Source organism: Dipodomys merriami, unplaced genomic scaffold, assembly GCF_024711535.1.
Source record: "Dipodomys merriami isolate MVZ:Mamm:240054 unplaced genomic scaffold, mDipMer1.0.p SCAF_1, whole genome shotgun sequence".
NCBI classification, from domain to species: Eukaryota; Metazoa; Chordata; class Mammalia; order Rodentia; family Heteromyidae; genus Dipodomys; species Dipodomys merriami.
Genome location: NW_027202270.1, coordinates 46,703,504 through 46,730,031, shown reverse-complemented (window position 1 = coordinate 46,730,031; position 26,528 = coordinate 46,703,504). Strand labels below are relative to the sequence as shown.

General features: G+C 39.5%; 1 protein-coding gene across 2 annotated transcripts in view; it reads left to right on the top strand.

The window, feature by feature from the left end:
- Positions 1-26,528, top strand: part of Cers6 (ceramide synthase 6) — a 288,857-nt gene that overhangs the window by 78,941 nt on the left and 183,388 nt on the right. For both annotated transcript variants that reach the window (XM_070021551.1, XM_070021561.1), the window contains exons 2-3: positions 6,898-7,003; positions 14,582-14,712. In XM_070021551.1, the coding sequence (XP_069877652.1) occupies positions 6,898-7,003; positions 14,582-14,712 (237 nt within the window). The remainder of the gene's footprint in view (positions 1-6,897; positions 7,004-14,581; positions 14,713-26,528) is intronic.

Below are 26,528 nucleotides of genomic sequence, written 5' to 3'. Positions count from 1 at the left end.
GAGTCTTGGTTCCTGGTCCATCTTTGGTCTGCGATCTGCATGATGAAGGTTTGAGCTCCGTGTCAGTTCTTGCTGGTGTTGAGTAGAATCCCCTCATCTGCTGCATCTGGCGTCTTTGTCCCGGACTCACTCTATTGGTATGGCAGCCATGGCCGCCACTGCTTCCACTGCTGCCACCACAGCCTTGGCTACTGTCAAGTGCTCAGGTCTGTCTCCTTGCCTGGATTTTCCCACTCTGGCCAAATTCTCTGTACTGTGGTGGCACACGTGGCGTGATTCTCTAGCCTAGGACTGTTCATTGGAACACTAAAACTGTTTTCTATGCGAGAGCTTTTTTAGCCTCCAGCTCCTCCTCCATCATCTTCCTCCGTATCTAAGTCTGAACTCTTTTGCAACTACCACTGCAATTACCACAGCCCAAAATTGAGTTGGGTTGCTTCTGTGCTGGAGGAGAGAGGCACAGTGCTGGGGAGTCTATGGTCCTTTGCTGCTGCTGCTGCTGCTGCTGCTGCTGCTGCTGCTGCTGCTGCTGCCACCCAGGCTGGGCTGGGCCGCTTATGCAGGCCAGTACAGGGAGGCATTGTGCCCCACAAACAAGTCTGGGCCTGATACTTACAAGGGCAGGTTTAGAAAGGTGTTGTTGCTGGTTGTTGCTCAGAGCTGGGCTGGGCTGTTTATGTCAGCCCTGGCTGAGGTGCTGTGCTATGGAGGGTCTTCGTGCAAGTTCTGTGTTCCAAGTTTTCTGTTTGTATTCTCCAGGTCCGCACTGGCTCTTGGGAGTCTTCTGGGAACCTTTGGACGCTTGTGGCTCTGTGGTCCCTGGTGGGGCCCTAAGTGGCTCAGCATGGAACCCCACCAGCAAGGGGTGGGGAAAGGGTCTTCCTATCTTTATGTAGGTTCTGGAGTTTTTCCTTTTTCTTTTTTTTCACTTCCTGTATCTCTCTGAGTAATCACCTTTTTGTTGGTGGTAGTCTTTTGAAGAAATGGAATGTTAAAACCCGAACTCTATTTGGTTGGAGAGAGCTGTGGCATTTCTCTACCGCTTCATTGCCATCTTGGAAACCCTCCCCCCCCACCCCAATTCATTCTTAAGAATGTGTTTGCTGCCTTGCAATGCAAAGAAGTTGGACTGATGGTCTGGAGGCCACAAATTCCCCTTCACTTCTTAGTATTTTATTTTCCTTCCCCAAGCTGGTCACCATTTGTCCTAGGACTCCAGTTACCCATAGGTTAGGCTTCAAAATATTTCCTAGGTCCTCGAAGTATATTTGTTTATTTTCCTTTTTTGTCCTTCCTCTTTTGCAGTTTGTGTAGCTCAGCTTCACTGGCATGTTCTTTTGCAAGTTTATTTCCTTAAGAGTGAGTGGGTCATATTTTCTTTCTTCTTCATCAACAGAGCAAATGGTATCCTGAATATAGTGAAATCTTTATGGGGAGATTTATTTGCATTGTTCCAAAAAACATTGGTGGGTTTTTTTTCAGTCTAATTACTTAGATTCAGATTAGCCGACCATAAACTGGCTTCAGCTTCAGATCAGTACTTTAAGCCATTTTACTGTGTACATTTACAGTTCAGAAGTTAGGCAGAATTATTTTGGCTTAGTCAGATTAGGATTTGCTTTTCCTGCTTTGCTTTTTCCTTCTGTGAATCTCTAGTCCATCTCTGATTTCCTGAGGTTCCTCTCCCGGTGCCTACAGCTAGAAAAAAAAGTATTTTACTATGCAGGTTTTACCTGCCAAAGTGACACAGATCTCAGGGTACAGCTGTGAAACAGACACTAACTAGTGAACTGGCAGGAAGCTTTGCACTTTGCTCCAATGCTTTACTCCCTTCCAAAGCTCTTAGTGTTTTTTTTCCTATTTCTTAATAAGTTTTTTTTTCTGTAAAAATACTGTACAGAGGGGTTACAGTTACATGAGCAAGGTAATGAGTACATTTCCTATCAAGCATTGTTGCCTCCTCCTTTGTTTTTCCCCTACCATCCCTTCCCTCCCACCTCCACAACTATACTCCTCCCCCCACCTACATTGTAAACTTTATTTTTCAACACAGTGTCTTGTACATCTCATTGTTACAATGGGTCAACCTGTATCCCTATTTAAACATTTTGTTTTGTTTTTTTTTCCCTTCCCCTCCCCAAATTAGACCAACATCAAATACAGTGAAAACAGGGGTTATACTGGGGAAGGAACATACAAAGTAACAAAAAATTCACATGGTACATTAGAAATACATTAGAAATAACAGGCAAGAAAGAAAAAAAAACACTTGTGTCCCTGTCTTAGGCAGTGTTTTGTTTCTTGCTTGAGGTTTTGGGGGATGGGAGGGAAGGAGTTGGAATGTCGTTCTGGTAATATAGCATTTTTGAAGATAAAATATCAGAGACTTATTTCCCAATGTCAGGAACAGAACTCTTTCCTATGTTAAAAAATATTTATGAAGGGGCTGGGAAGGTGGCTCAGTGGTAGAGTGCTTGCCTTGTATGCATGAGGCCCTGGGTTCGATTCCTCAGCACCACATAAGCAAAAAGAAAAAAAGCCAGAAGTGGCGCTGTGGCTCAAGTGGTAGAGTGCTAGCTTTGAGCTGAAGAGCTGAGGGACAGCGCCCAGGCCCAGAGTTCAGGCCCCATGACTGGACCCCCCCCCAAAAAAATATATTTGTGAAGAAAATTGTATACATTCATTTGCAAGAATTCATGTCATGAGAGCTCAGAAACATTTTGCCAACTTCTCCCCAATGAAAACATTTTGCACAACTGTGATAGGGTATCGTGCTCAAGGTATTGAGATGGATACCAATTTATTGACCCTTATTTAGACTTCTCCAGTTTTACTTGTACTCATTGTGTGGAGTGTGTGAGGGGAATGGATTTCTGTAAGTGTTTTTTGTTTTGTTTTGTTTTGTGTTGCATAGTTTTGGTGCCGGTCCCAGTGCTTGAACTCAGAACCTAATTGCTGTCCTTTAGGCTTTTGTGCTTAAGGCTTGCATTTCAAGGCTGGCACTGTATCACTTGAGCCACACTTCCAGCTTTTTGGTGGTTAATTAGACATCAGAGTTTCATGGATTCTCCTGCTCAAAAGGCTTCAAATCATGATCTTCAGATCTCAGCCTCCTTATTAGCTAGGATTACAAGCTACCAGTTCCGAGCTTCTGCACAGTTGCCCCTATGGACCTTTGTAAAGGTCCATCACTGGCTATTGGTAGATGCTGCTAATTACTGCATTTTCCAGTATTAGAGATGTTATTTCATTTTCCAGGTGTGGTAGTGATAACCACCAAAAGCAAGCCCCACTTGCAAGCCCTATTGCTTGTATTTTTGGTTGCTCTTTGTAAGATAGGGTGTCCCTCCCCTTATCTGAGTTACCTTCAAACTTAAAATCCTCCTCCCTTTGCTTCCTGAGTAGCTATTTTATAGGAGTTAGAACAATGGCAGATGCCCTGCCTTTAAGAAAATAATCTCTCTTTCTAGACTGTAAACCTCTTTGAATGTGAGGATCACTGATTGTTTTTGGTGTAGCCCCTTATGAAAGCATGGCCCAGAGCTTTCTTCTGGACCTTGCCCAGAGATGGTTCATTCATGTTTAAAAAATATAAATATATGTTGTTCAAAAGAATTGAAAAGTAAAAATGTCTTAGATATTTTCTTTTTTTATAGAGACCAGTATTTTTTCAAAGCTTACATCCTTATTCTATTTACTTTCAAATACAGTACATGAAAGTACTTCATAGATGTTTGATCTTTGGAAGGTAGTGTGCTGCCTTTGATTAAAAAAAAGTAATAAGGTGATCACTTCCTGGTAGAGGTAATCATCAAAGCTTGCAAGCACATACTGGCTTTCAGCTATTGTATTTGTAACTGCTCTAGCCCGTCACTCATCCATCTGTTCCCGTCCTTTCTTCACCACTCCTGCCCTTTGTTCTTTCCCCCTTCTCTCCTTCTCCTGTCCTTTCTCTTCTCTGTCTCTCTTTTCATCCCTCCTTGTCTCTCTCCATACCCCACAATTATTATGAAAGACAGTTTTATGAACTTCGTTCTCTTAAGATCAACATTTAAAACATTCTACTTTAATCTAATGGACCATGACAGAAAGTGGTAAAATTATAGTAGTTGTGGGTTTTATTTGGAATCTAATATACTCTCTGAAAAAATGCTGGAGATGATTCATAAATTCTTTGAAGAGGAAGAAAACAAAAATAAAATTGCTGTGTTTTCATATAATCAGAGATGCCCGTTAGGAATTTATATCTTCTAGGTGTTGAGCTTAACTTTTTCTGCTTTCCTTTGGCTTTCTGTATTTGATAATTTGAAAAAGAAAATGTCCAAGGAGTTGATGGCATCTTACCAGTGCGCTTGGGGAAGCGTTGATATGATAGGGATGATGAGGATGGAAACAGAAAACTGGCTTCTGATATTGGAATTATCCATCTTCTACACTCCAGGTCTCACAGGACTCTGAGTAAATGTGCTATTCAAAGAAGTTAAACTCTATGGTTCCTTTGGAAAGGATAGAATGATAGTTGCCATTTTATTTTAGCTGATTTATTCACTTATTCATGTACTTACCCATATTCATTGAATACATATGGTGTTCCATGCATGGAAGTAAAAACACCCTATGACGCAGTACTTTCTTACAGTGAATTCACATGGTTGAATTTATTGTGGTTGACCCCTAATGGACCATTAAACTTTAAAAGTCTTCATCCTTCACACTGAGCTAAGTTTTCTTCAATTCATTCACCACTTCTCACATACACATCCATTCCCTAAACCCTCAGAATCTGAGATATATCCTGGTTAGTGAACAAAAGTGGGAAACTTATTATAGCAATGACCTTCCTGAGAAAGAAAAATGCCATCCTCTTTTTGGGATATACAAGGAGGATATGATCAGCATTTGCATGAGACTCTTAACTAATTAAAATAAGGAAGAAGACAGCGGCCTGCATGAGGAAGTTATGACAAGGATAAGGTTGACAGAATTCCACAAGGAAGCCAGCCAGACACAGTATGTCAGGAATTGTGGGAATAAACATGAGAGGTCTGGAAAGGAATTTAGCTGGGAAGAGTTGAAAGACACCACTGGAAGAGCTGACTTAGACATTTTTACTAATTCACTTTTACTCTTACAACTGTTTTGTTCCATCACCTTCTCTTTGGACACTCATTTTACCTTATGATATGGTAGAAAATAGGAAGTTTGTCAAGAAAAGACATCCTAGACCCTGCTATTGTCATTGCCTGTGAAATGGTGTGTATTTCACCACTTTAGGGATGGCTGTTGCACCATTACTATTGTTCATAATGAAGACCCAGAATCATTAGGAAGAGAAGCAGGACCATAGGTAACCTGTCCCAGAACATTTTACATAAAATAGGATGAATGCAAAAGTTTAAGGAATATTACAGTTTCTAAAAGTTTTACAAATTGACAATGGTAGCATATTCTTTCTTGCCATCTTTGAGAGATCTCAGTAAAATAAGGACTATATTCCATTTTGTATATGTCTTTTCTAGTTGAATAAATTTCTTCACTTTTCCATAAAACAGGACCCAGAAGGACCTTATGAAGTACTGTGTATGCCAACCTCATTAGTCCCATTAAAAATAATAATAAAACCAAAACCAAAAACCTTTCCTACTGTTCTTTGTTCTCTTCTACTTCTATTAATGAATCCTCATCTAAGGTTTATTCATGATTTGTGTTAGGCATTTATGAGTTTTTGCCTTTGGCCAACATTGAGTTAATTTGGATAATTATTTCATTTGGTATTGCATTTCTTTGAATTGTTGGAATATACTCCATGTCACTACTGAAAATAAATCATTACTGAAGCTATTTCTTGAGCAGTTAGTGTAAAACCTCTGAAGGAAGAATGCCTTTTCTTTACAAAGTTACATTAGACTTATGACCGTTCCTTGAAACCCCTCACACTTTGTGTGTAGCACTGGAACTGGGGCTTAACCTTCTCATTCTGGACAAAGGAGTTTGCTTGGGATAAAACCAGTTTTGTTGATGCTCAGAAACACTTAAAGGCTTTCAGCTTGTCTGGAACATTGTGTCATTTGATGTCTTTCATTACTGTTTGATGAAAAAGAAGCAAGTAACAGAAATTTTAAAAGCCACAAGAGATTAAGGCTAAACATAGCACACTTCAGTTGTAGAGACAGAAATGGCCAAGTTTATGACAAGGGGTGATCCAGGACACTTCCACTATATGTGTAATCAAAAGCTTAAGAGAAACATATAGACTAAAAATATAGCATGACTTTCAATAATGTGTTAATATAGTTATATTATTTAAAACGTCAGTTTTATTTGTATTTCTCATTTATATACTTATACACATATTTTCATCAGATAGTCTTTTTATCTGTCATTAGAATTTCAGGATCAGAGAGTTTAAATGTTTTAAAAGGATTTTAGCTGGGTGCTGGTGGCTCACACCTGTAATTCTAGCTATTCAGGAGGCTAAGATTTGAGGATCGTGGTTCAAAGCCAGCCTGGCTAAGAAAATCCATGAGACTCTTATCTCCAATTAGCCACCAGAAAACTGGAAGTGGAGCTGTGACTCAATGTTGTAGAGTGCTAGTCTTGAACCAAAAGCCCTAGGTCAGTGCCCAGGCCCTGAGTTCAAACCCCACGACTGACCCCCCCCAAAAGAGAAGAGAGTAAAAAATATTATTGCTGGGAGACTAAAGTAGAAAAACAATGAAGCTTGCTTTACATTTGTCCATTTGAATATTGACAATGAATTATCATAAAATTCTTCCAACACTTTACTGAGATAATTGGAAAAAGCATAACTAATAGCATTAGTGAATGCATAATTCATGGCATTAACAAAGGTCATAGAATAACTTTTGATTTTCTGTCTCTTTTTTTAATTTTTAGATTTGTAGCCAAACCATGTGCCATTGCCCTCAACATCCAGGCCAATGGACCACAGATTGCCCAGCCAAATGCCATTCTGGAAAAGGTCTTTACAGCAATTACAAAGGTAGGAGTGTTCTTTCCTGGGTGCCTATGGCCCTGTTACCCTGCTCAGTCTCTTACCATCCCATCTCTTTCTTTTTTCTCTTGGGTTTAGAGAATCAACATTTTCCCTCCTACTGGAAAGTGGGGTCTCAGGGGGAGGGTGCAGGTCTTATGTTTGGTCCAAAAGAGTGGATTGATATTAGAAGCTTTGTGAAAAATGGTCTTGATTAGATATGTTATTCCAATCCAATGCCTTCTTTAGTCTGAGGGACATGAAGCAATCCAGATAAGAGCTGGGTGAGCCTTCAAGTAAGTGAGTGGACAGAGCTGAAGTGTATAACTTGTGTATATATGAGACTGTGGGACTGGTGGCTTATAAGTGTCATCCACACATCCTAAGAGTTGTGATAAGTAGACAAAAGTGAGCAATAACGTAGACTATGTTTGAAAAGGAAGAGTTGCAATATGAAGGAGTGCAATAAAAGAGACAGATACTCTCCATCTAGTGATAGCCAGTGTCCAAACTGGGAGGAGGCACTAGGAAGGAGAGAGGAAGAAAGCCTAAGTTGATAATGCTTGAACTTAGAAATATTTAAAGCTGGGTCTGGGAAGGTGGCTCAGTGGTAGAGTGCTTGCCTCGCATGCATGAAGCCCTAGGTTCGATTCCTAGCTCCACATAAACAGAAAAAGCCAGAAGTGGTACTGTGGCTCAAGTCAAGTGGTAGAGTACTAGCCTTGAGCTGAAGTGCCCAGGCCCAGAGTTCAAGACCCACAACCAACAAAAAGAAAGAAAGAAAGAAAGAGAGAAAGAAAGAAAGAAAGAAAGAAAGGAAGGAAGGAAGGAAGGAAGGAAGAAAGAAAGAAAGAAAGAAAGAAAGAAAGAAAGAAAGAAAGAAAGAAAGAAAGAAAGAAAGAAAGGAAAGAAAGAAATCTTTAAAGCTATAAGAAAATAAAGCAAACTACCGTCTATATGTCTTAGTTTCTCTCTCCTTCCTTCCTTCTTTTCCTTTCCCTCCCCCATTCCTTCCTTTATTCCTTTGTTCATTCCTTTCTTCCTTCATCTTTCTCTCTCTCCCTCCCTTCCTTTCTTTCCCTCCCTCCCTTCCTTCCTTCATTCCTTTTTCTTTTTTTCTCTCTGTCTTTCTTTCTCTTTCTCTTTTTCCTTTCTTCCTTCCTTTCTCTTTCTGTCTTTCTTTCTCTTTCTTTCCTTCCTTTCCTTTTTCTTCCTTCCTTCCTTCCTTCCTTTCTCTATCTTTCTTTCTGTCTTTCTTTCTGTCTTTCTTTCTCTCTCTTTCTTTTTCTTTCTCTCTTTCGTTCCTTCCCTTCTCTTTCTTTCTTTCTTTCTTTCTTTCTTTCTTTCTTTCTTTCTTTCTCTTTCTCCCTTTCCTTCCTTTCTTTTTTCTTCCTTTCTTTTCTCTTCTTCCTTCCTTCCCTTCCTTCCTTCCTTCCTTTTTTCCTTCCTTCCTTCCTTCCCTCCTCCCTCCCACCCTCCCTCCCTCCCTCCCTCCCTCTCTCTCTCCCTCCCTCCCACCCTCTCTCTCTCTCTCTCTCTCTCTCTCTCTCTCTCTCTTTCTTGAAGCTTGAACTCAGTGTCTCATCCCTCCCTCAATTTGCTTCCTCACAGCTTGTGCTCTATCACTTGAACCATGACTCCCAATTGGAGGGGGTCTCATACACTTTTTCTGCCTGAGCTGGCCTCAAACATCTATCATTCACATTGTAGCCTTCTGAGTATCTTAGATTATAGATATCAGCCATTGGTACCCAGCTTTATTTTTTGTTTTTGTTTTTGTTTTTTCCTGAGGCACTGAGGTGTGAACTCATGGCTTCATGTTCACTTACCTTGCTTGCTTGGCTGGCACTCTACCACTTGGGTCACATCATATCTAGCCCTACCTACTCTCACTTTTGTATATATTGCATGTAGCTTATTTTACTCTTGCCTGAACAGAAAGAAGAAAAGGGGATGACTGTAACATTCTGTGTGTTCTGATATTAAATGGTTCCTTTTGCTCTTCAGTTTTCTAGAACAATTTCTCAGGCTTCTAAGATGTGGTTTGACAGTGTTAAAGAAAGTTCTGTTCATTTTTGGGTATTTGTGATACTAGCCTTTGTCCTATTTGTTCTTTGTTTCACCACTATTCAAATATCTACATACTTGTTTATTTTATGGACCTTATTTCTGCCAAAATGCTCTAGGATTTTGCCATCTTTCAAGAAAAATGATGTCTTTCCTGAAAAAGCATAAGGAAGTAGGAGGTTAAAAATGTTTTAATATCTTTGCAAAGAAAAAGAGAAGAATGGATGAAATTTTAGGAAAAGTTCTTTTAGTAGTTTTGGGAGTACAGTTTAGATTGCTGAGTTCAAACTGGAAGGAACACATATCCTATAATATTTAAGCAAGAAAATATCCATCAAAAACTCACATTTTTCATTTAGTGTGTCAGTTTACCTTAAGATAGTAATATATTTTTTTGTCATAAGACAGACACATAGGGAATTATTAGGTTCTTTTTTATGTTCCCCTCTCAAATGCTAGGGATCAAGCCAAGGGCCTTCAAATGCTTTGTAAGCATTTGCCAAAGTATGTTGTAATTGGTCTGTTATGTCATGTTAACCAGAGCATGGCAATTCTCAGAACAACTTCAAACCTAGGGGCCCCTATCCTAGTGTACACATTGCATTCTAGGCACTAATGTCCCCTTTTCTGCAACCACTGCCTGATATACTGGCTTGGTCATGGGAATGGCAGAAAAATTCAGGTAGGCCTCTCCCTTGTCTCCTGGACCACTGCCCCTATCCAAGGCAGACAGATGGCCTCCAAGGGCACTGCAGTTAGGCAAGAGGCTCACCCTTGCTGAGTCACCCACCAAACACACTAAGGTGACTGCCTGTCACATACAGAAGTACTTCAAGAAGAATAAGCCAAACCCCAAGCAGTCCCCTTGTTGGAGATTAAAGCTGTCATTAAATAGGACACAAAGGAAAGGTAGGTGGGTGCTGGGAATCAGGGCATGAGTGAGGTGGAGCCTCTCTGGGGCAGTGGCAAGAACCACATGAGCCAGTCTCTGAATTTCTGAAACATTCTCCATTGCCCCATTGGATTTCACTTGCAAAACACAGATTTCATGATAAAAGTCATGTAGAATTTCAAGATGGCAGCCATGAAACTTTAAATCCTAAGTTGGGCCCTTCTGAATGTGGGGCCTGCCCTATGTGACTGTATTGATCAGCTTCCTGACTATACAAATCTCACCTGAGACAGTGGCTGATATATTGAAGCTTACAGCTTCTTTTGATGGTTAATTTGAGATGAGTCTCACAGACTTTACTGTTCAGGCTGCCTTCAAACTATGATCCTCAGATCTCAGCCTCCTGAGTAGCTATGATAACAGGCGTGAGACACCAACATCAGGTATGGGTTTGTAATAATTGAAGTATTTCTCATGCTTCCTGGCATTAGCTTTTGTCTAGTTTCTTAACCTTAGTAGACTTTGTTTCTTAACCTTTAATCTCATTTGTAATCATCTTTGAGTAACTTCCTCACAGGCTTTGATAAGTTTTTTTTTGTTGTTTTTTTGTTTTTGTTTTTTTGCAAATCTTTCAGCAAATGGCATGGTATCTATCTGGGAAGCATTGTATATCTAGAGATTCTGGTTCCATATTTTTGGGATGAGACCAAAGAAACCATAATTGTGATACCAAATAATCAGAATGATTACTTATTTTAAGTGAATTTGTTGATTGCCTGTTTGCTGATTATATTCTGAGTTATGTGGATCGATCTGTCTCTACCTATCACCTGTCTACTTTCGGGGATTCTCTTTCCATGTCACTAGCACATATCTATGAAACCAACTACTTCACTTTTCTAATCAAAGAAGTACTAAAGCTGTGAGGGAAAGAATATATAGCAGCCATAAAGGCAGTTTTCATGGCCCAGGAAAATTATATCATAATTCATGCTTGGTTCAATAGACTATACTTAAAAATTGTTGGCAGACTCTATATAATTTGCTCTTCTTTTTTGAGGAGCCTGTTAAATCATTGCTGTTAACCAACTAAAATACTGGAAAAGTTTGTGAGTTTTGAATACACTTAAACTCTAGAACTAAGAGAGAGAGAGAGAACAGATAATTAATGTTGAATGTTCTATAAGGTTGAGATGAAATAACTTTCACTGAGGGGAAAGGGGGGAAAGGTGAGAAATAAAGTTTACTGACTGTAATCTCTACTGTGTGGGAGTTAGTTTATCAGTTAAGGCTAGCAAATCAAATAGAAGCCTATTTAACAGTGGGTGAACAAGAAAGATAATGTTATTTACAAGTACAGGGTGGAGGAGAAGGAAGGAAGAGGAAATAATGTTATTGTTAAATATTGCTTATATGAGATTGGGCTGGCAAGTGGATAAGAAAAGATAATAAGATATAAAAATCAGAAAGGAAAGACAAAACTTTGCTATATAAATAAGTATTTATTAAGTTCTACTATAATGGATGCTGATGGAAAAAAAAGAATTTTTGAAAATTCCTTTGTCTATGGAGCTTACATTTCAGTAATATTCTATTACATATCATATACATGGGAAGTGAAAGCAACGGATTGATAAATTACCACATGAAACCTCAGTACAAAATTAGCAACTAGAAACTAGACATATATATGTATACATAGAAACAACAATCAAGTAAAAGATTTTAAGAAAGTATCCTCTTTACAATGCTAACCAGAAAGAATAATATCCGTAGGAATAAATATAATCACCATATTCAAGAAGTATATAAGGAAAAAAATTATTAAACACTCTTCAAAGCCAGAAAAGACAAATTAAACAAAGATGTTAGTTCATCCCACATCAATAAATTGATGTGATCTTATAAAGAACACCCAACCTTGTTTGGTTGACCATTTTTTGTTTTGAATGTAGATGAGCTGATTCTAAAGTTCACATAAAAAATAAAGACTTCTATTGGGTACCAATAATTCCCACCTGTGAGCCTATCTACTCCTAAGGCAGACATTAGTAGGATCAAGACCATCCCAGTTTCAATAGACCCTATCTTAAAAGTTACCAGCAAAATATCAGGGCTGGAGGTATGGCTCAAGTGGCAGAATGTTCCAATAGCAAGCAAGAGACCTTGAGTTCAAACCCCAGTGCACACACACACACACACACACACAAATAAGTGCTTCTAAGAAAACAAATGACATACTGCATATTGTTGACATATGACTAAATCAACCTTATCAATGAGGGAAAGGTGAAGTCTAACCATATGGAAGAAAGTTGTATTCATACTTCAACTGAATACCAGTGTATATTTCAAGTACACCAACGATTGATTTGCCAAGCACCAGTGGCTCATGCCAATAATCCTAGCTACTTAAGAGGCTGAGATATGAGAATCAGAGTTCAAAGCCACCCTGGCCAGACATGACTCAGGTAGTAGAGTGCCAGCCATAAGCAAAAAAGCCAAGCAAGTCTAAAAGGCCCTGGGTTCAAGTCTTAGTATTAGGAGGGAAAAAGATTTGATTGTATTAAAACCCTAAATATGTTAGGGGGAAAACCTAGGAGATTTTGTTTTTAGAGTAAAGAAGGTTTTACTAATTAGAATTCAAAATTTGCAAGCTGTTTCAGAAAAGATTGACAAATTCAAACTTGTTCATATATATTTTATGGTACTAGGATTTGAACTCAGGGCACATCTAGGCAAATAATTATTCTATCACTTTGGCCATGCCACTATTTTTTTGCTCTAGTTATTTTTCAGACAAGGTATTGTGATTTTACCCAGAGCTTGTTTCAAACCATTATCTTCCAATGTATAGCCTCAAACTAGCTAGGACTTACAGGCATGTATATACATTTTAGTAAATATCTACATGTTAGATAATAAACAAAAATAAATATATCCAAATTTTAAACCACAGAAACCTACTGGTATAAAACAGAATAACCAAAGAAATCCTACGTATCAATAAATGGCAACATATCAAGAAAAAAATCCATAGGCACAAATGTACTTTTAACAAGAAAACAAAGAAAAAAATCGGTTGTTTTCTTTTTTGTCCATACTTGGGATTGAACTCAGGCCTTATACATGCGAGGTAAGTGTTTCACTCTTGAACTATACCTCCATTTTTTTATTTTGTTTTTGAGTCAGTGTCTCGCTACTTTTGGCCAGACTGGCCTCAGATTTGTGATTCTCCTGCCCCTTACTCCCATGTCTGGGATTACAAGCATGTACCACCATGTCTTTCTTTGTCAGTGATTTTTAAAGCACAGGAAAAACACATTGTAAAATGAAGAACTCAAAGTTCAGAACAAAGTCTATAGTTTACATTCATTTGTGTCGTGAAGTGGCGATTAAAATAACTCATATTCAACTTCGATTATGTTTATATGTAATATAACTATAAATATTAATAATATTAATATAGTATATAAAGTAACTGTTGTTGCCATTAAGGAGAGATGTTGAGGGACTAGACAATAGAAGAAGAGGTGTATGGAAAACTCTGGACAATATTTTTTTCTTTGTGTGCCAGTCCTGGGGCTTCAACTCAGGGCATAGTTGCTGTCCCTGAATTTTATTTCTAGTGTTCTACCCTTGAGCACAACTCCACTTACAGCTTTTTGGTGGTAAATTGGAGATAAGAGTCTCTTGGAGTTTCTTGCCCTGACTGGCTTTGAACCATGATCCTCAGATCTCAGCCTCCTGAGTAGCTAGGATTACAGTATGGGCTATTGGTGCCTGGCAGCAATCCTTATTTTCATAGACACGGAGACTGAGAGTCAGAGAAGTCAGAGTAATGAGAGACATCTGTCCCCTCATCAATTTTGCTTCTGCAAGTAACCTGTAATCTCAGCCAAAGGCTGGATGAGTGAGATGGTCAAAAGAAAAGGTAACAGAGGATATATATATATACATACATACATATATATATATATATAAAACATGTGTACATCTATGATCAAATAAAGGAACATACATATGTAAGGCATTACATACACATATGAAAAAGTCATCATGAAGCCTATGAAAAGTGTACAAGAAGAAAAAAAGGAGATGATCAAGAAAAGGAGTAGGAGGTGAGTGGAGGATGAGAGAAAGCATTTTTGGTGCTAGAAATGGTACCTTCGGCTCAAATGAGGCTTTAAGGATCTCATGGTTTCTGTCTGTCCTACATTATCCAGGTAGGTATGGGTATACCAGTTGTTTTCCTGAGAATATGTGATTTTTTTGTTTTAACTTGGAGCCTCTTAATAGATTCTCCTTTACCACACTCCCTCCCCTGGAAAGCTCATTGATCTGCCTCAGCTAGTAGGTTGCATCATCACGTCCTGGTTGTCTCTGAGGAAGGACCTCATCGATGAGAAGAATTGCAGGCATCTGAGCCACAGCCATATATTTTCATCTCATTTCATAATGAGTAACTTAATTTTGCAAATTTACATCCATGCTGCTAATGACACTAGATCCTGAAATCTCAGTAGCAGATAAGAAACAGAAAAAAAATACAGAAACACGCAAAGTAGATTTACTTTGCTGAAAATAAAAAGGGATTGAGAAATGATTTTCCTGGTATCTTGTCTCAGCATCCAGATGAGAAAAGGTTGGAAGGCCTTTCCAAACAACTGGACTGGGATGTTCGAAGCATTCAGCGCTGGTTTCGACAGAGACGCAACCAGGAGAAGCCCAGCATCCTCACAAAGTTCTGTGAGAGCATGTAAGTTTTGCTCCTTATTTCCCTTCTTTTTGAATACCTGCCTCAGTATCTATTCATACCCGCGGTAAATGGTAACAGTTCCACATAGTTTCCTATTTCTCACATGCTGTTTGGTGGAAAACTAGTTCTGGGGGAAATTATAAGGATTGGGGGTTTCTTGTTGGGAAACTCATTTCTTAATGAAGTTCCCACTAAATAAGTAGATTACAGAAGTCTACCATGATATTTTCAACTAGCTGTCTTGGAAGTATAGCATTAAAAGTCATTAATCCCAATAGTTTTAGAATTTTTTCAAGACTTTTTTATTGTAAAGGTGATATGCAGTTACATAAGTAAGATCATGAGTACATTTCTTTTCAAACAGTGTTACCCTCTCCCTCATTTTCTCCTGCTTCCTCTTCCCAACTCCCCTCCCCACAAGACTTCTTTTTGACAAAATCAAGATGTTAGGATAAATGATCAGATGGATCAGAACTGTTCTATAGTCTTGAAATTTGGGAAATCTTAAATTTACATTCTATTCTGGGTGAGGTTAATGAGGCTTTGCCTGAGGTAAGGGTTACAATGAAAGTCTATTCTGTTTCCAGTGTGAACTTTGTGTCCTATGTTATATGTTATAAAGCTGTTAAATCTAATGAAAGCTCCTCAAAGCAATCTTCTAGCTCAGCACTTGGGGAAATCAGAGAAGAAAATATTAAAGCATGGAGCACAGCTCTAGTAAAGGGAAGATGTTACCTGAGAATCTTAGCTCCATTTGGTCTGCATCTTTTGTTCTTTTGCTGAATAATTCTTTCTTTTATGAACTTTGTTCTGACACCTGATAATTTAAACAATAGTGCTCTCAGTATAGCAAACTGAGATAGTTATATTTTCAGGCTTAGCTTTCAAGTAGGCCAGAAAAAATGTATCAATTATAATCTGAGAGGGAAACAATGATATTGGAGAGTGAATGGGAAGCAGAATAATATCACAAATTCCCAGGGTTGGATAAATATGAAGAGAATAAATAGGATCTCAGGAGGCCAGAATATTTATAAAAATGTATAGAAAGAGCTAACTATTAGATATACTCTACAAAGCCACCCTATAATTAAACACAGTGGCTGTTTGTGGAAGGATGTATACATCTGTGCTTCTGATAAATAGCTGCATTTCCCCTGACCTCACCTTGCCATATATGCAGAGGACTGGACTCCATCATGAGTTCAGGCAGCAGTGAAACTTGTCTTTGGCATGCGACCACATTGTTGTTGGTTTTTTTTTTTTTCCAGATGTGCATTGGCATCTGCTATCTGGAGATCTTTGTCAAATGTAGATTCCAATTTACCTGGTCTGGGATGACAGCTAGGGTTCTGCATTTGTAACAAGTTTATAGATGATACTGGTGATTCTAGTTCCTGAAGACATTGTGAGTAGCAAGGACCAAATGATATATGTTGATATCTCCCTGAGTTTTATGTATGTACCACAGTAAACAAGACAGTCACATGACAGTCAACTAAAAATATGACTAACATGGTAACAAGAAGGACAATGGGGGGGGGGTCCCTACATAAAGTATTCATTATGATTTCCCCCGCAAAACACTTATTTATTAGGAGGATAAGCCCTGATAGTTGATGGTACATGGTAGGTATTAAATGATAATGAAATATGTTTTATGGAATCATTAGTGTGGACCATTAATTACTAAAAATTAAAAGAAAAACTTCTGTGGGTTGGAGGCATGTGGGTTTCCTTGGTCAATGCCAGTGGCCTATCTCAGTTTTGCTGTGTAAGACAGTATTGAGCTCTTGCTTAGTGTTCTCTTCTCCCTTGGCTTCAGGTTGGCAGTTGAGTCTTTCATCTTACCAAATACTTCTGTTTGCATCATTTATTCTGCATTTCTCCTGAAGTCTTCTATGTGCTACTCCTCCAGACTTAGTCTTCAGCCTCTTGCTTTCTACTTCTCATTTTCTGTGCAGAAACTGTTTCTTCTCATCAACTTCATCCAATGTAGATGTTTCTTCTAAGGTATGGTTTTGCCCTCGCCCACTGGCAACTCCAATTTGCTTCCACTCCTCTTTCCCTAGTAGTTATGTGCTCTGCTTTATAACAGGCCAGAAACTCCAGGTATTCAGCCACTAAGTAAATAGACTACTATATCCCAGATCCTGATCACCCTTCTAAGTCTCCCCACATTCTGCTGCTTTAGAACCTTGATGATTTTTCTATACCTGTAAGATATGTAGAACTTCTCAGTTTGGCCTGGTTAGCCTGGCCTTCACTTGTTTGAGGTTAGTCCCTCAAAAGACCTCTTTCTTCCTACAGGCTGTGTTCTAGGCTAAAAATACTTACTTCTTCTGCTCACACATTTATCCCCTCCCCATTTCTGAAATCACAGCACCCCACTGAAGGAGGCCTGATTGTGGAATCTGTAGTGAACTAATTTCTGAATCCTCAGAACATTTTTTGTGAATATCCATAATGTAATATTGAATCACATGTTGCTTTCTGGGGTTACTTTATTTCTTAATTTGGCTATGCTTCGATTTCCATGCTAGTTATAGTACAGAAGAGGGTAAGGGTCATATCTTGCTCTTACATTCTTCTCAGTCTATAACATACAGACTCTGCTGAAGAAATAATTAAGTGACATGTGAACATGCGCTTTTCTGGAAGGAGGTGCTGATCCCAGTTGCCGTTTGGTTCCACAGTGAAGAATTCATATATGCACTGACTTAGCAAAACATTTTCTGACAAATTACCTGAGTCTGAAAAGCTCCACAAGTTTTACAGATAGAAATTCAAAGGAAAGAACCCAGTGAGATAGTACACATCTGTATTCCTAGCTATTTTGGAAGGGAGGGTGGGGAGACCCCTTGAGTCCATAAGTTTGAGACAAATCTGTATAACCTAGATTCTTTACAACACAAAACAAAAACAAAACAAACAAGGAATTCAAAGGAAGAATGGCTTGCCAAAGGACACCATGAAGAGAATATCCCACCCAACTGTGTCTGGTCCAGTTGAAGGATGCAGGTGGCTGTCTGGACATGCTTACTCTGGGAGAAATGTCCCATGTGCATATCACACAGAATCCTTACTTCAAAATCAATGACTAGCTGGGAGCCAGTGGCTCAGGAGGATGGGATCTGAGGACCATGGTTCTAAGCCAGCTGGTGAGCAAAGTTTATAAGACTCTTATAATTAACCACCTAATTAACCACCAAAAGCCAGAAATAGAGCTAGCATGCCCAAGTGGTAGAGCACCATTTTTGAGCAAAAATTCTCATGGGCTGGGAATGTGGCTCAGTAGTAGAGTGTCTGCCTAGCATACATGAAGCCCTGGGTTCAATTCCTTAGTACTACATAAACAGGAAAAAAAAAGTGGAAGTGGTGCTGTGGCTCAAGTGGAAGAGCACCAGCTTTGAGCACAGAGAGGCTCAGGGACAGAGATTAGGCCCTGAGTTCAAGCCCCAGAACCTGCAAAAAAAAAAAAAAAAAAAAAGCTAGGCAACAGAGCTCAGACCCTGAGTTCAAGCCCCAGATGAGTACCAGAAAGAAAAAAAAAAGATAACTGCTATTCAGAAATATTAATATCAAATTACAAAGCAGGGAAGACATATAGTAGACACTTGAAGATAACAGACCAAGACATAAAGAATTTATAGTTTTCCTACTATGTGAGTTTTTTTACAAATATAGACTCCCTTTGCAGCCATTGTGTTTCATCTTTCATCAGTGTGGAATAGTACCAGTATGCACACCAAGCAATGCTCATAAGCATCTGCTGACACATCCAGATTTGGCACCCCTATTTAATGCAGATGGATGGAGTAGAAGAAGTTGTTCAGTAAGTGATGTGCAGAAACATCAATGTCATTTTTCCCCTCTAACTGGATGTCAGTCATCCACAGCTGTATCAGTTTTGATGACGATTTTTTTCCAGCAGAGTTTATATACTTTTAGGCAACTGAAATGGGAGTTTTCAAGAGTGAGAGAGAAGAATTTATAAAGTGAGACATCATGTGAAATATTTCAGGAGAATCTCATTCAGAATGGAGGCCAATACTGGTTGGATCATCCTGAACTCACACCATTCTTCCACAAATGCAACTGAGTTGTACATTTTAGAATCCAGGACAGCATAAAGTAAGTACTATCTGCAGTAAGAAAAATCAGGATGAGCCAGGTGCTGGAGGCTCACACCTGTAATCCTAGCTATTCAGGAGGCTGAGATCTGAGGATTGTAGTTCATAGCCAGCCTAGGTAGGAAAGTCTGTGAGACTCTTATCTCCAATAAACCACTCGAAAACTGGAAGTGGTGCTGTAGTTCAATCAGTAGAGTGCTCACCTTGAGCTGAAGAGCCCGGGGACAGCACCCAAGCCCAGAGTTCAAGCCCCACAAGCAACAAAAAGAAAAAAGAAAAGAAAAATCAGGATGAAACAAAAATAGGCAGATACATGACATTAAGATAAATGGCTCCCTTGACATGTGTCTACCTGTGCTCATATGTTTTGATCATGATTCATCACATTTAGAACAAATGCCAGGGGGTAATTATCTTATATAACTTTCATTGAGCAGTTTCCAATTGTCTAGGAGAAAGAATTACTCATGTGGGAAGGATTGTTCACATATTAGAGATTGGTACTAATGTATTTGAACTGGAGTTTCTATGTTAATGAACTTATGGAACCTGATATTTAAAAAAGATAAAGTACACAAATTTCCTTTGCTTTAGGAAACCATTCCAGAGTTGTTGTGGATTAAAACTGTCCCTGAAGGCCATTTTTGGACAGTGCCAAAGCCATTTGAAACTGTGACCTTACTTCTGCAAAGCAGCCTTGTGATTCTCTTAATCCTGTTAGAGTCAGGAGAGCTCACTATTCATAAATGAGTGGCTGAACCAATAGCTGCATTCCATCAGCTGGCTCTCTTGAATTAAGCAGATGTTGTTGCTTGGATAACCAACACTATTTTGTGACTCTAGTAAGGAAGAAAAGCCTAATACTTAGGGTAGAAGGATGGTAGTGGATTGTTCAGGAAACAAGTAGTCATGTCTCTCAAATCCTTATATTTCAGAGGAAAATTACATGGTAAGACCTTCACCAAGTTTTCATAGGCATCCACCTGTTTGCCAAAAAAAAAATCTATATTTGTGAACTGTTTCCATTCTCTCAGGATAAACAAGGTTTAGCCAGAGAGAAAACTCAGTTCTGATTTTCTCCATCAGACCATGTACAGAATTTACTAACACAATTTTCATGAAGACTGGTGTAGTTTTTGAAGTAGGGAGTAAGAAAGTATCATCTTCTAGAGGCAAGTGGCATCTTCCTTTATTAAAAGATTGAAATATGTAGTATCAGCATTGTTTAGATGCAGATATTGTCTGGAGGAAAAAAAACATAAAATAAGGGGAAGGCTGTATCTTTGTCCTTCAGAAGCACAGGTTTGAGCTGTATGGCTTCTGTGATCATGATGACAGTGATTGACTTTTCTCTTAATACAGGAAAGTCCCTAGATTCCAGACACCTGCTGTTATCCAGAGCATATAAAGGACTAATCATTGCTCAATGAATGTCTTGGTATTTAAGACTGTTGTTTTAAATGCTTTAAAATCCATAGGCTATATTCAGGTCAGTTTTAACTTTAGGCCAGGGGGCAGTACACTTTCCTGTAAAAGTCTGGAAAGTAAGCGTTTTTAGATCATAATGGAGTTTGTTTCATTTATAACTCTTCTGTTGTAGTTCAGAAGTGGCTAGAGATGATGCAAATGTGTATAGATGGGTTCCAAAAACACTCTATTTCTGGATACTGAAATTTGAATATATCATTTTCATACCATGGAGTATTTATTCTTTTGAAAAATTTCAATCAACAAATGATGTAGAAACTCTTCTTAAATAGTGAGCTATACAAAAACAGATAGCTGGCTGGGATTAGCTAGTGAGCCATAGTTAGCTGAACCCTACCTTAGAATTGCAATACCATTAGTTATTTCTTCACAGTTCTAAGAAGGAGAATGTGGTTTCTTGGTGCCAGCACAGTCAGCCACTTCACAGAGCTTTTCTATGCAACATAGAGATTGGAACAGATCCGAACTCGGATGCCAGTCTCCAGTATTCCTAGACATGGTTTCTTGAGCAAGACAGTTTCTCTCTTCCATCTTGGTTCCCTTTGAGGCTATCATTATCCCCCAAGCTGCATCTTTTCCAAATAAAAGTTCTGAAGACTGATGAGCTGGACTGTAAACCCTGTCTACTTGTTGGCCGTGAACAGACTTTGGAGGGCTTGCTTCCTCTTCTCTTTCAGACCTACCATCTGTGGCAAGTGAACGCTGGTTTTTCCATTTAGAGCAAGCCCCTCACACTCCTGATGCCATATGGCTAAGCATCTCACTCCAATGTAATAGCTAAGTAAGGAAATAATTTTTTCTGCTAAAAATATCAGGCAGGCCATAGTTGGTCAAGCTGCCTGCATGTTATGTTCTTGTTCTGCTTACATCTGAATGGTCAGGCTTTCATTAGATCCTAGAACCTTTTTTGATAATAATTTTTCTATAACTTTTTCCAGCACAGAGTTTTGTGATAATAAAGAAGATAGACTAGGGGCTGGGAAGGTGGCTTAGTGGTAGAGCACTTGCCTTGCATGCCTGAGGCCCTGGGTTTGATTCCTTAGCACCACATAAGCTAAAAGAAAAAAGCCAGAAGTGGCTCTGTGGCTCAAGTGGTAAAGCACTAGCCTTGAGCTGAAGAGCTGAGGGACAGCGCCCAGGCCCAAAGTTCAGGCCCCAGGACCGGACCCTCCCCCCCCCCCAAAAGAAGATAGACTATATAAAATAGTAGCTAAATATCTTACAGACTAATATTCTTACTTACCATTTGACTATCATTTTCTGAACTGATGATACTAGTTCTCTTTTTAAATTTGTTTTAAAAAGCCAATATTTTCTGATTTTGAGCAATCATGCTAATCACTGTAGCTGACTAAGCTAGGAAAGGGTGTGTTAAAGTTTGTATAATAGTCATAAATTTTTGGAGAAATTTATTCCAAAACCTATTGCCCAGAAATAAATACTTAATGTTTATAACTTAAATATGGTCATATTTCATAAGAAGTGCCTGCATAAATACATGCAGGAGGGGCTGGGAAGGTAGCTCAGTGGTAGAGCGCTTGCCTTGCATGCCAGAGGCCCTGGGTTTGATTCCTCAGCACCACATAAGCAAAAAGATAAAAGCCAGAAGTGGCGCTGTGGCTCAAGTGGTAGAGTGCTAGCCTTGAGCTGAAGAGCTGAGGGACAGCGCCCAGGCCCAGAGTTCAGGCCCCACGACCGGACCCAAAAAAAAAAAAAAAATGCAGGACCATGTACCTGTGGAATTTCAAAGTTACTGTTCTATAGAATCTGCTTCATATACAGTGTCTGAAGAAGGCTATAGAAGTGTTATCTTCAGAATCTATGTCATCTATTCCTGAGTGACACTATGATAGTTGTGTTCAGTGTGACATATTCATCCTTAAACACTACCACAGCATGCAAACTTACTTATCAAAACAAAAACAGGGCTTGCTTATGAGAAAATAATTATTTAAGTCATAACATTTTAAAACTTCATCAATGATATACTTAAAAGAAACAGGAAAATCAAGATGTATTGTTTTTATAAACTGACATGTTGAATTGAAACCCTTTTGCAAAATGACAATCATAATTTTTTAAAAAATTGAAAAATCAGAACCTGATAAAAAAGAGTTTCCCAGTTTTACACATTAACTGGTTAAGAAATACAGAAATACTATTATAAATATGGCCCTTTTCTTTAAAAAGGCCTGAGGTTTGATTGTCAAAGTTTAAGGTGTTGGTCTGCCTGCATTGCCCTAACAAAATACTTATAGAACTGGGTGGTTTTAAACAATAGCATTTATTTCCCCACAATTCTGGAGGCTGGAAGTCTGAGATCAAGATGTCAGCTGGGTTTATTTCTCCTGAGGCCTCTTTCCTTGTGTATGTATCCCTGATGTCCCTTCCTGTTCTTATAAGAACTTGGATTGTATTGGATTGGGGTTATATCACTATGGGTATATTTAACCTTAATTACCTCCTTAAATGCTCGATTCCAAACATACTCACCTGGGGAGATAGGACTTCAACACATGAATTTTGGAGGCAATTCAGTTCACCACAGAGTTAAGTTGAAGCTTGTGAGTGACTGTGATATGGTGGAAAAGAAACCAAATCTAATCAACTTTGTAACATCAGGTGGGTGTAGCCCACAATGAGTAGGGGTGGAGAGGAGGCAGGGTGGGGGGGGTGGTGTATTCTTCAGCTACTCAATTCCAACCAGTGCGTGTTTTCCATTTACCCAGTATTTCTGGCAGACAGAAACACACATAATGCAGATATAAAATTCATGTCATGTTCACGTTGGAAGACCTTCATGTTTTCACAACAAGCCTTATGGTAGGACTGTCAGCCCAGTACAATGCTGAAGGGGTGGGCTGTAGAGCCAGTGGTCTGTGTTCAAGTCTTTCAAATTGTCATGTAAATTGTTTGACCACCCTGAGCCTCAGTTAGTTGTTTTTTTTTTAATATTGTTATTATAAAGGTAACATGGACAATGTCACCCTTAGTTTTTGAACTCAGGGCCTTATGCTCTTGCTTGACTTTTGTACTCAAGATTTCACACTACCATTTGAGCTATAACTCCAGTCTCAGCTTCTTTATTTTTCTTTATATATTTTTCTTTATATTATATATATTTTTTTCTTTATATGTTTTTTATATTATATATATTTATATATATTTATATATATATATTTATATTATATATATTTTTTTCTTTATATATTTTTATATTATATATATTTATATATATATTTATATTATATATATTTTTTCTTTATATATTTTTCTTTATATATTCTTTATTGTGGCATGTTAATAATGGCTCCTACAGGATTGTCATGGAGGCCAATGAGCTCACATGCATAGAGAGGTTACTTGTACCTAGACAGATAGATGGTGTTGGCTGCCTTCAGCATTGCTCTTTGCCTTTCCTTAGTCAATTTGGTGTGAAATGAATAGCAAGTAGCAGCAAGTAACTATTAGTGACTCACAACCTAGTGTAGTCTGTGGGGCTCCTTAGATCCATAATTACCTCACCTAGAAAATAAAGCCTTGCTATTTGGGAGAGGATAGAGCCATGGAGACATAAGAAAAGCAGCTTTTCAATTTAGAATAAAGCTCCCTTCAATGGAATCCCAAGAAGGCAGAATCCATGTGGAATCTCAAGATGATTGGCATGGGCATCATACACACACACACACACACACACACACACACACACACACACACACACACACACACACACACACACACACACACACACACACACACACACACACACCTGAGGAAAGAACTGATGTGAGTTCGAAGCCTGCAGTGATGTGAGGGACATGGAGGTGCACAGGTGTCCTACTTCAGCAGGGGACAATGCCTGCTGCGTCTGCGGGAGCCAGGACTTTGGAAGCTCCACAGGACAAATGTCAGAACACACAGTAAATGTCTTTGAACCAGGCAATTCTGAGAGGACACAGCTTGCCTCCAGCAGGAGGGAGGGAGGAACAAAGCCTGGCACCTGCTGGGACTGGCCTCAGCAAAGCCTCCCCTCCTAGGGCCAGTACAGTCAGATCAGCCTTAGGAGGTCAGCATGGCTCCTGGGGACAGGCATTCCTATTAAATGTGACAGTTGCTGGCACTAGGGGCTGAGGAAGCAGTGGACCTTGCATACATCTGAGGGTAGAAATCAGATCTACCTGGCTAATACTTTGGCTCCAGTGATTTTTACCCATCATGAGTAAATTTGTTTTTGCCAGATGCCTCACGTGTGAAAGGGCAGCAGCAGCCCCTACTCCCAGGATCACCCCGGAATTAAACAAGTGGGATCATGGCTCCCGTGCATCCTGCAGTGCACTGGTTCCTTGCAGCTAGGCTCACAAGGCCCAGTAACCACAGCACTCTGACCTTGCGGGGCTCACAAGGACAATTCATTCTGTTTATTAGCAAAGCTGTTCAACACTTAGCTAGGGAACTATATTTGTAAATCTGAAGTGAAGTGGCTGTTTCCTGATGTCCCTACCTTGCTGGCCCAGTCATGGTTTGTTGTGGGTCTTGGTCTTGTGGGTTTGTTTATCATCAAGAGAACCACGATTTAGTTGTAGAGAAGGAGGCTCTTCCTTGGTCCTTCTTAGCACCCTCTCTGATTTACCTTCTTTTGCCTCTTCTCCTGCGCCCTTTTTCCTTCCTTCGTATTCATCCACTGAGCAGGGCAAGTGTTTCCACTCACCTAGGGTAAGTGCTTCCTTGGTGCTCACATTCACCTGTTCCAGAGTAGCTGTTTTCTTCTCCAATCAGAATGGTTGGTTTCTTTCCAGCTAGTCTTTCTCTGTGACTATCTTATGATGACCACATTTCTGTGCAAGGGGCAAGAAGTTTGAAGGAATCCTCAACCATTGCTTATGTGACTGTGATTGTCTTCAAAGTTGACCTCTGCTTGTGACTCCTGAGCTTGATTTATCATACCTAGTCACATCAGGAGTGAACGTGATGGTGTCTAAGACATTGGGTGTGTGTGGGGGGGGATTGGCATTAGGACTGTGCAGCTCAAGTCCCCCCACTGGGAGGATTGAGTCGAGTCTGAATAGACACTGGGAAGCAGGTCTTGGAAATTTGCCCATAGGCCTCCCCAAATCTAAATAATAAGCCCTCCATGTGATAGGAAATGTAATGAAAAGAGCTTAAGGCCAACTACTTTCATTTAACATGCAGGAAGAACTGCTGACTCTTGTCTATAAGGCTGCTGTCATTTGAGAGAATTAAAGAATTTTAGAAAATCACTTTCACTTGACTACTGTTTGTTGTGCATGTGCAACATCTTGGCAGTTGTCCTCTAATGGGGAGTGTCACTGCACTTGGGGCCTAGTCAGCTCTGTAGGGAAGTTAGTGACATTGTTTGCAGAGGACACAGTGAGTGAGGCTGTTGGTGCTGCAGCATCAACACTGGGCTCAAGGTTAACAGAGTTGGCATTAAAGGCTCAAGTCTTGACTGTGGTGTTGAGTTCTTCAAAGTCTGACTAACTCCTGTACTCCCTCGATTAACCTCCCAATATAAGGAAGTTACATGTTTTCAGATTTAATGCTGTTATATACGAATAGATTTTTTGCAGGTGTGGTAAGTACTTAATGCTTGTATGAGGGGGATGGGGAAGGAGGAAAGAAGATTTTTTCCCCCCCGGGAGTTTTATCCTAGTCCAGATACTGTAAAGGGGCCTCAACATTTAAACAGCAACCTTGAATGTGATGATATTTGAAGAAAGGAGTATGAGGACAGGTGGAGGAATGGAGCCAGCATTGAGCAATGCAACTCAGATTGATTCCCAACTCTGTCTCCATCCAGGATTTTGTTATCTCTCCTGTGCCAGGGTAGAGAAAACAGAATTGTTATGTGGAGCTGCATTCAGAGAAGATGCAGGGTGGGGGCACTTTGGTGACTCCTTTCTTTCTCCTTCCCCACCCGTGTTTAGGATGCCCTGGAATGAGCTTTGGCCACTGTCTCTTGATCATACCCACAGAACTTTTCACTGTTTTCTAGTCAGGGACGTGCAACTTTGGTGTCCTCACAACTCACTTTGTATTAAAATGACCACATTGTGAGTCCTTTCATCAGAAAAGCTGAAAGTCACAGCGTCACTCAGTTTCTGGGGCTTCAGGACCTGGATTGAGCCTCTGTGGATTGATGGATTGACTTGAATTGAAGAGAAACTCTAGTTCATT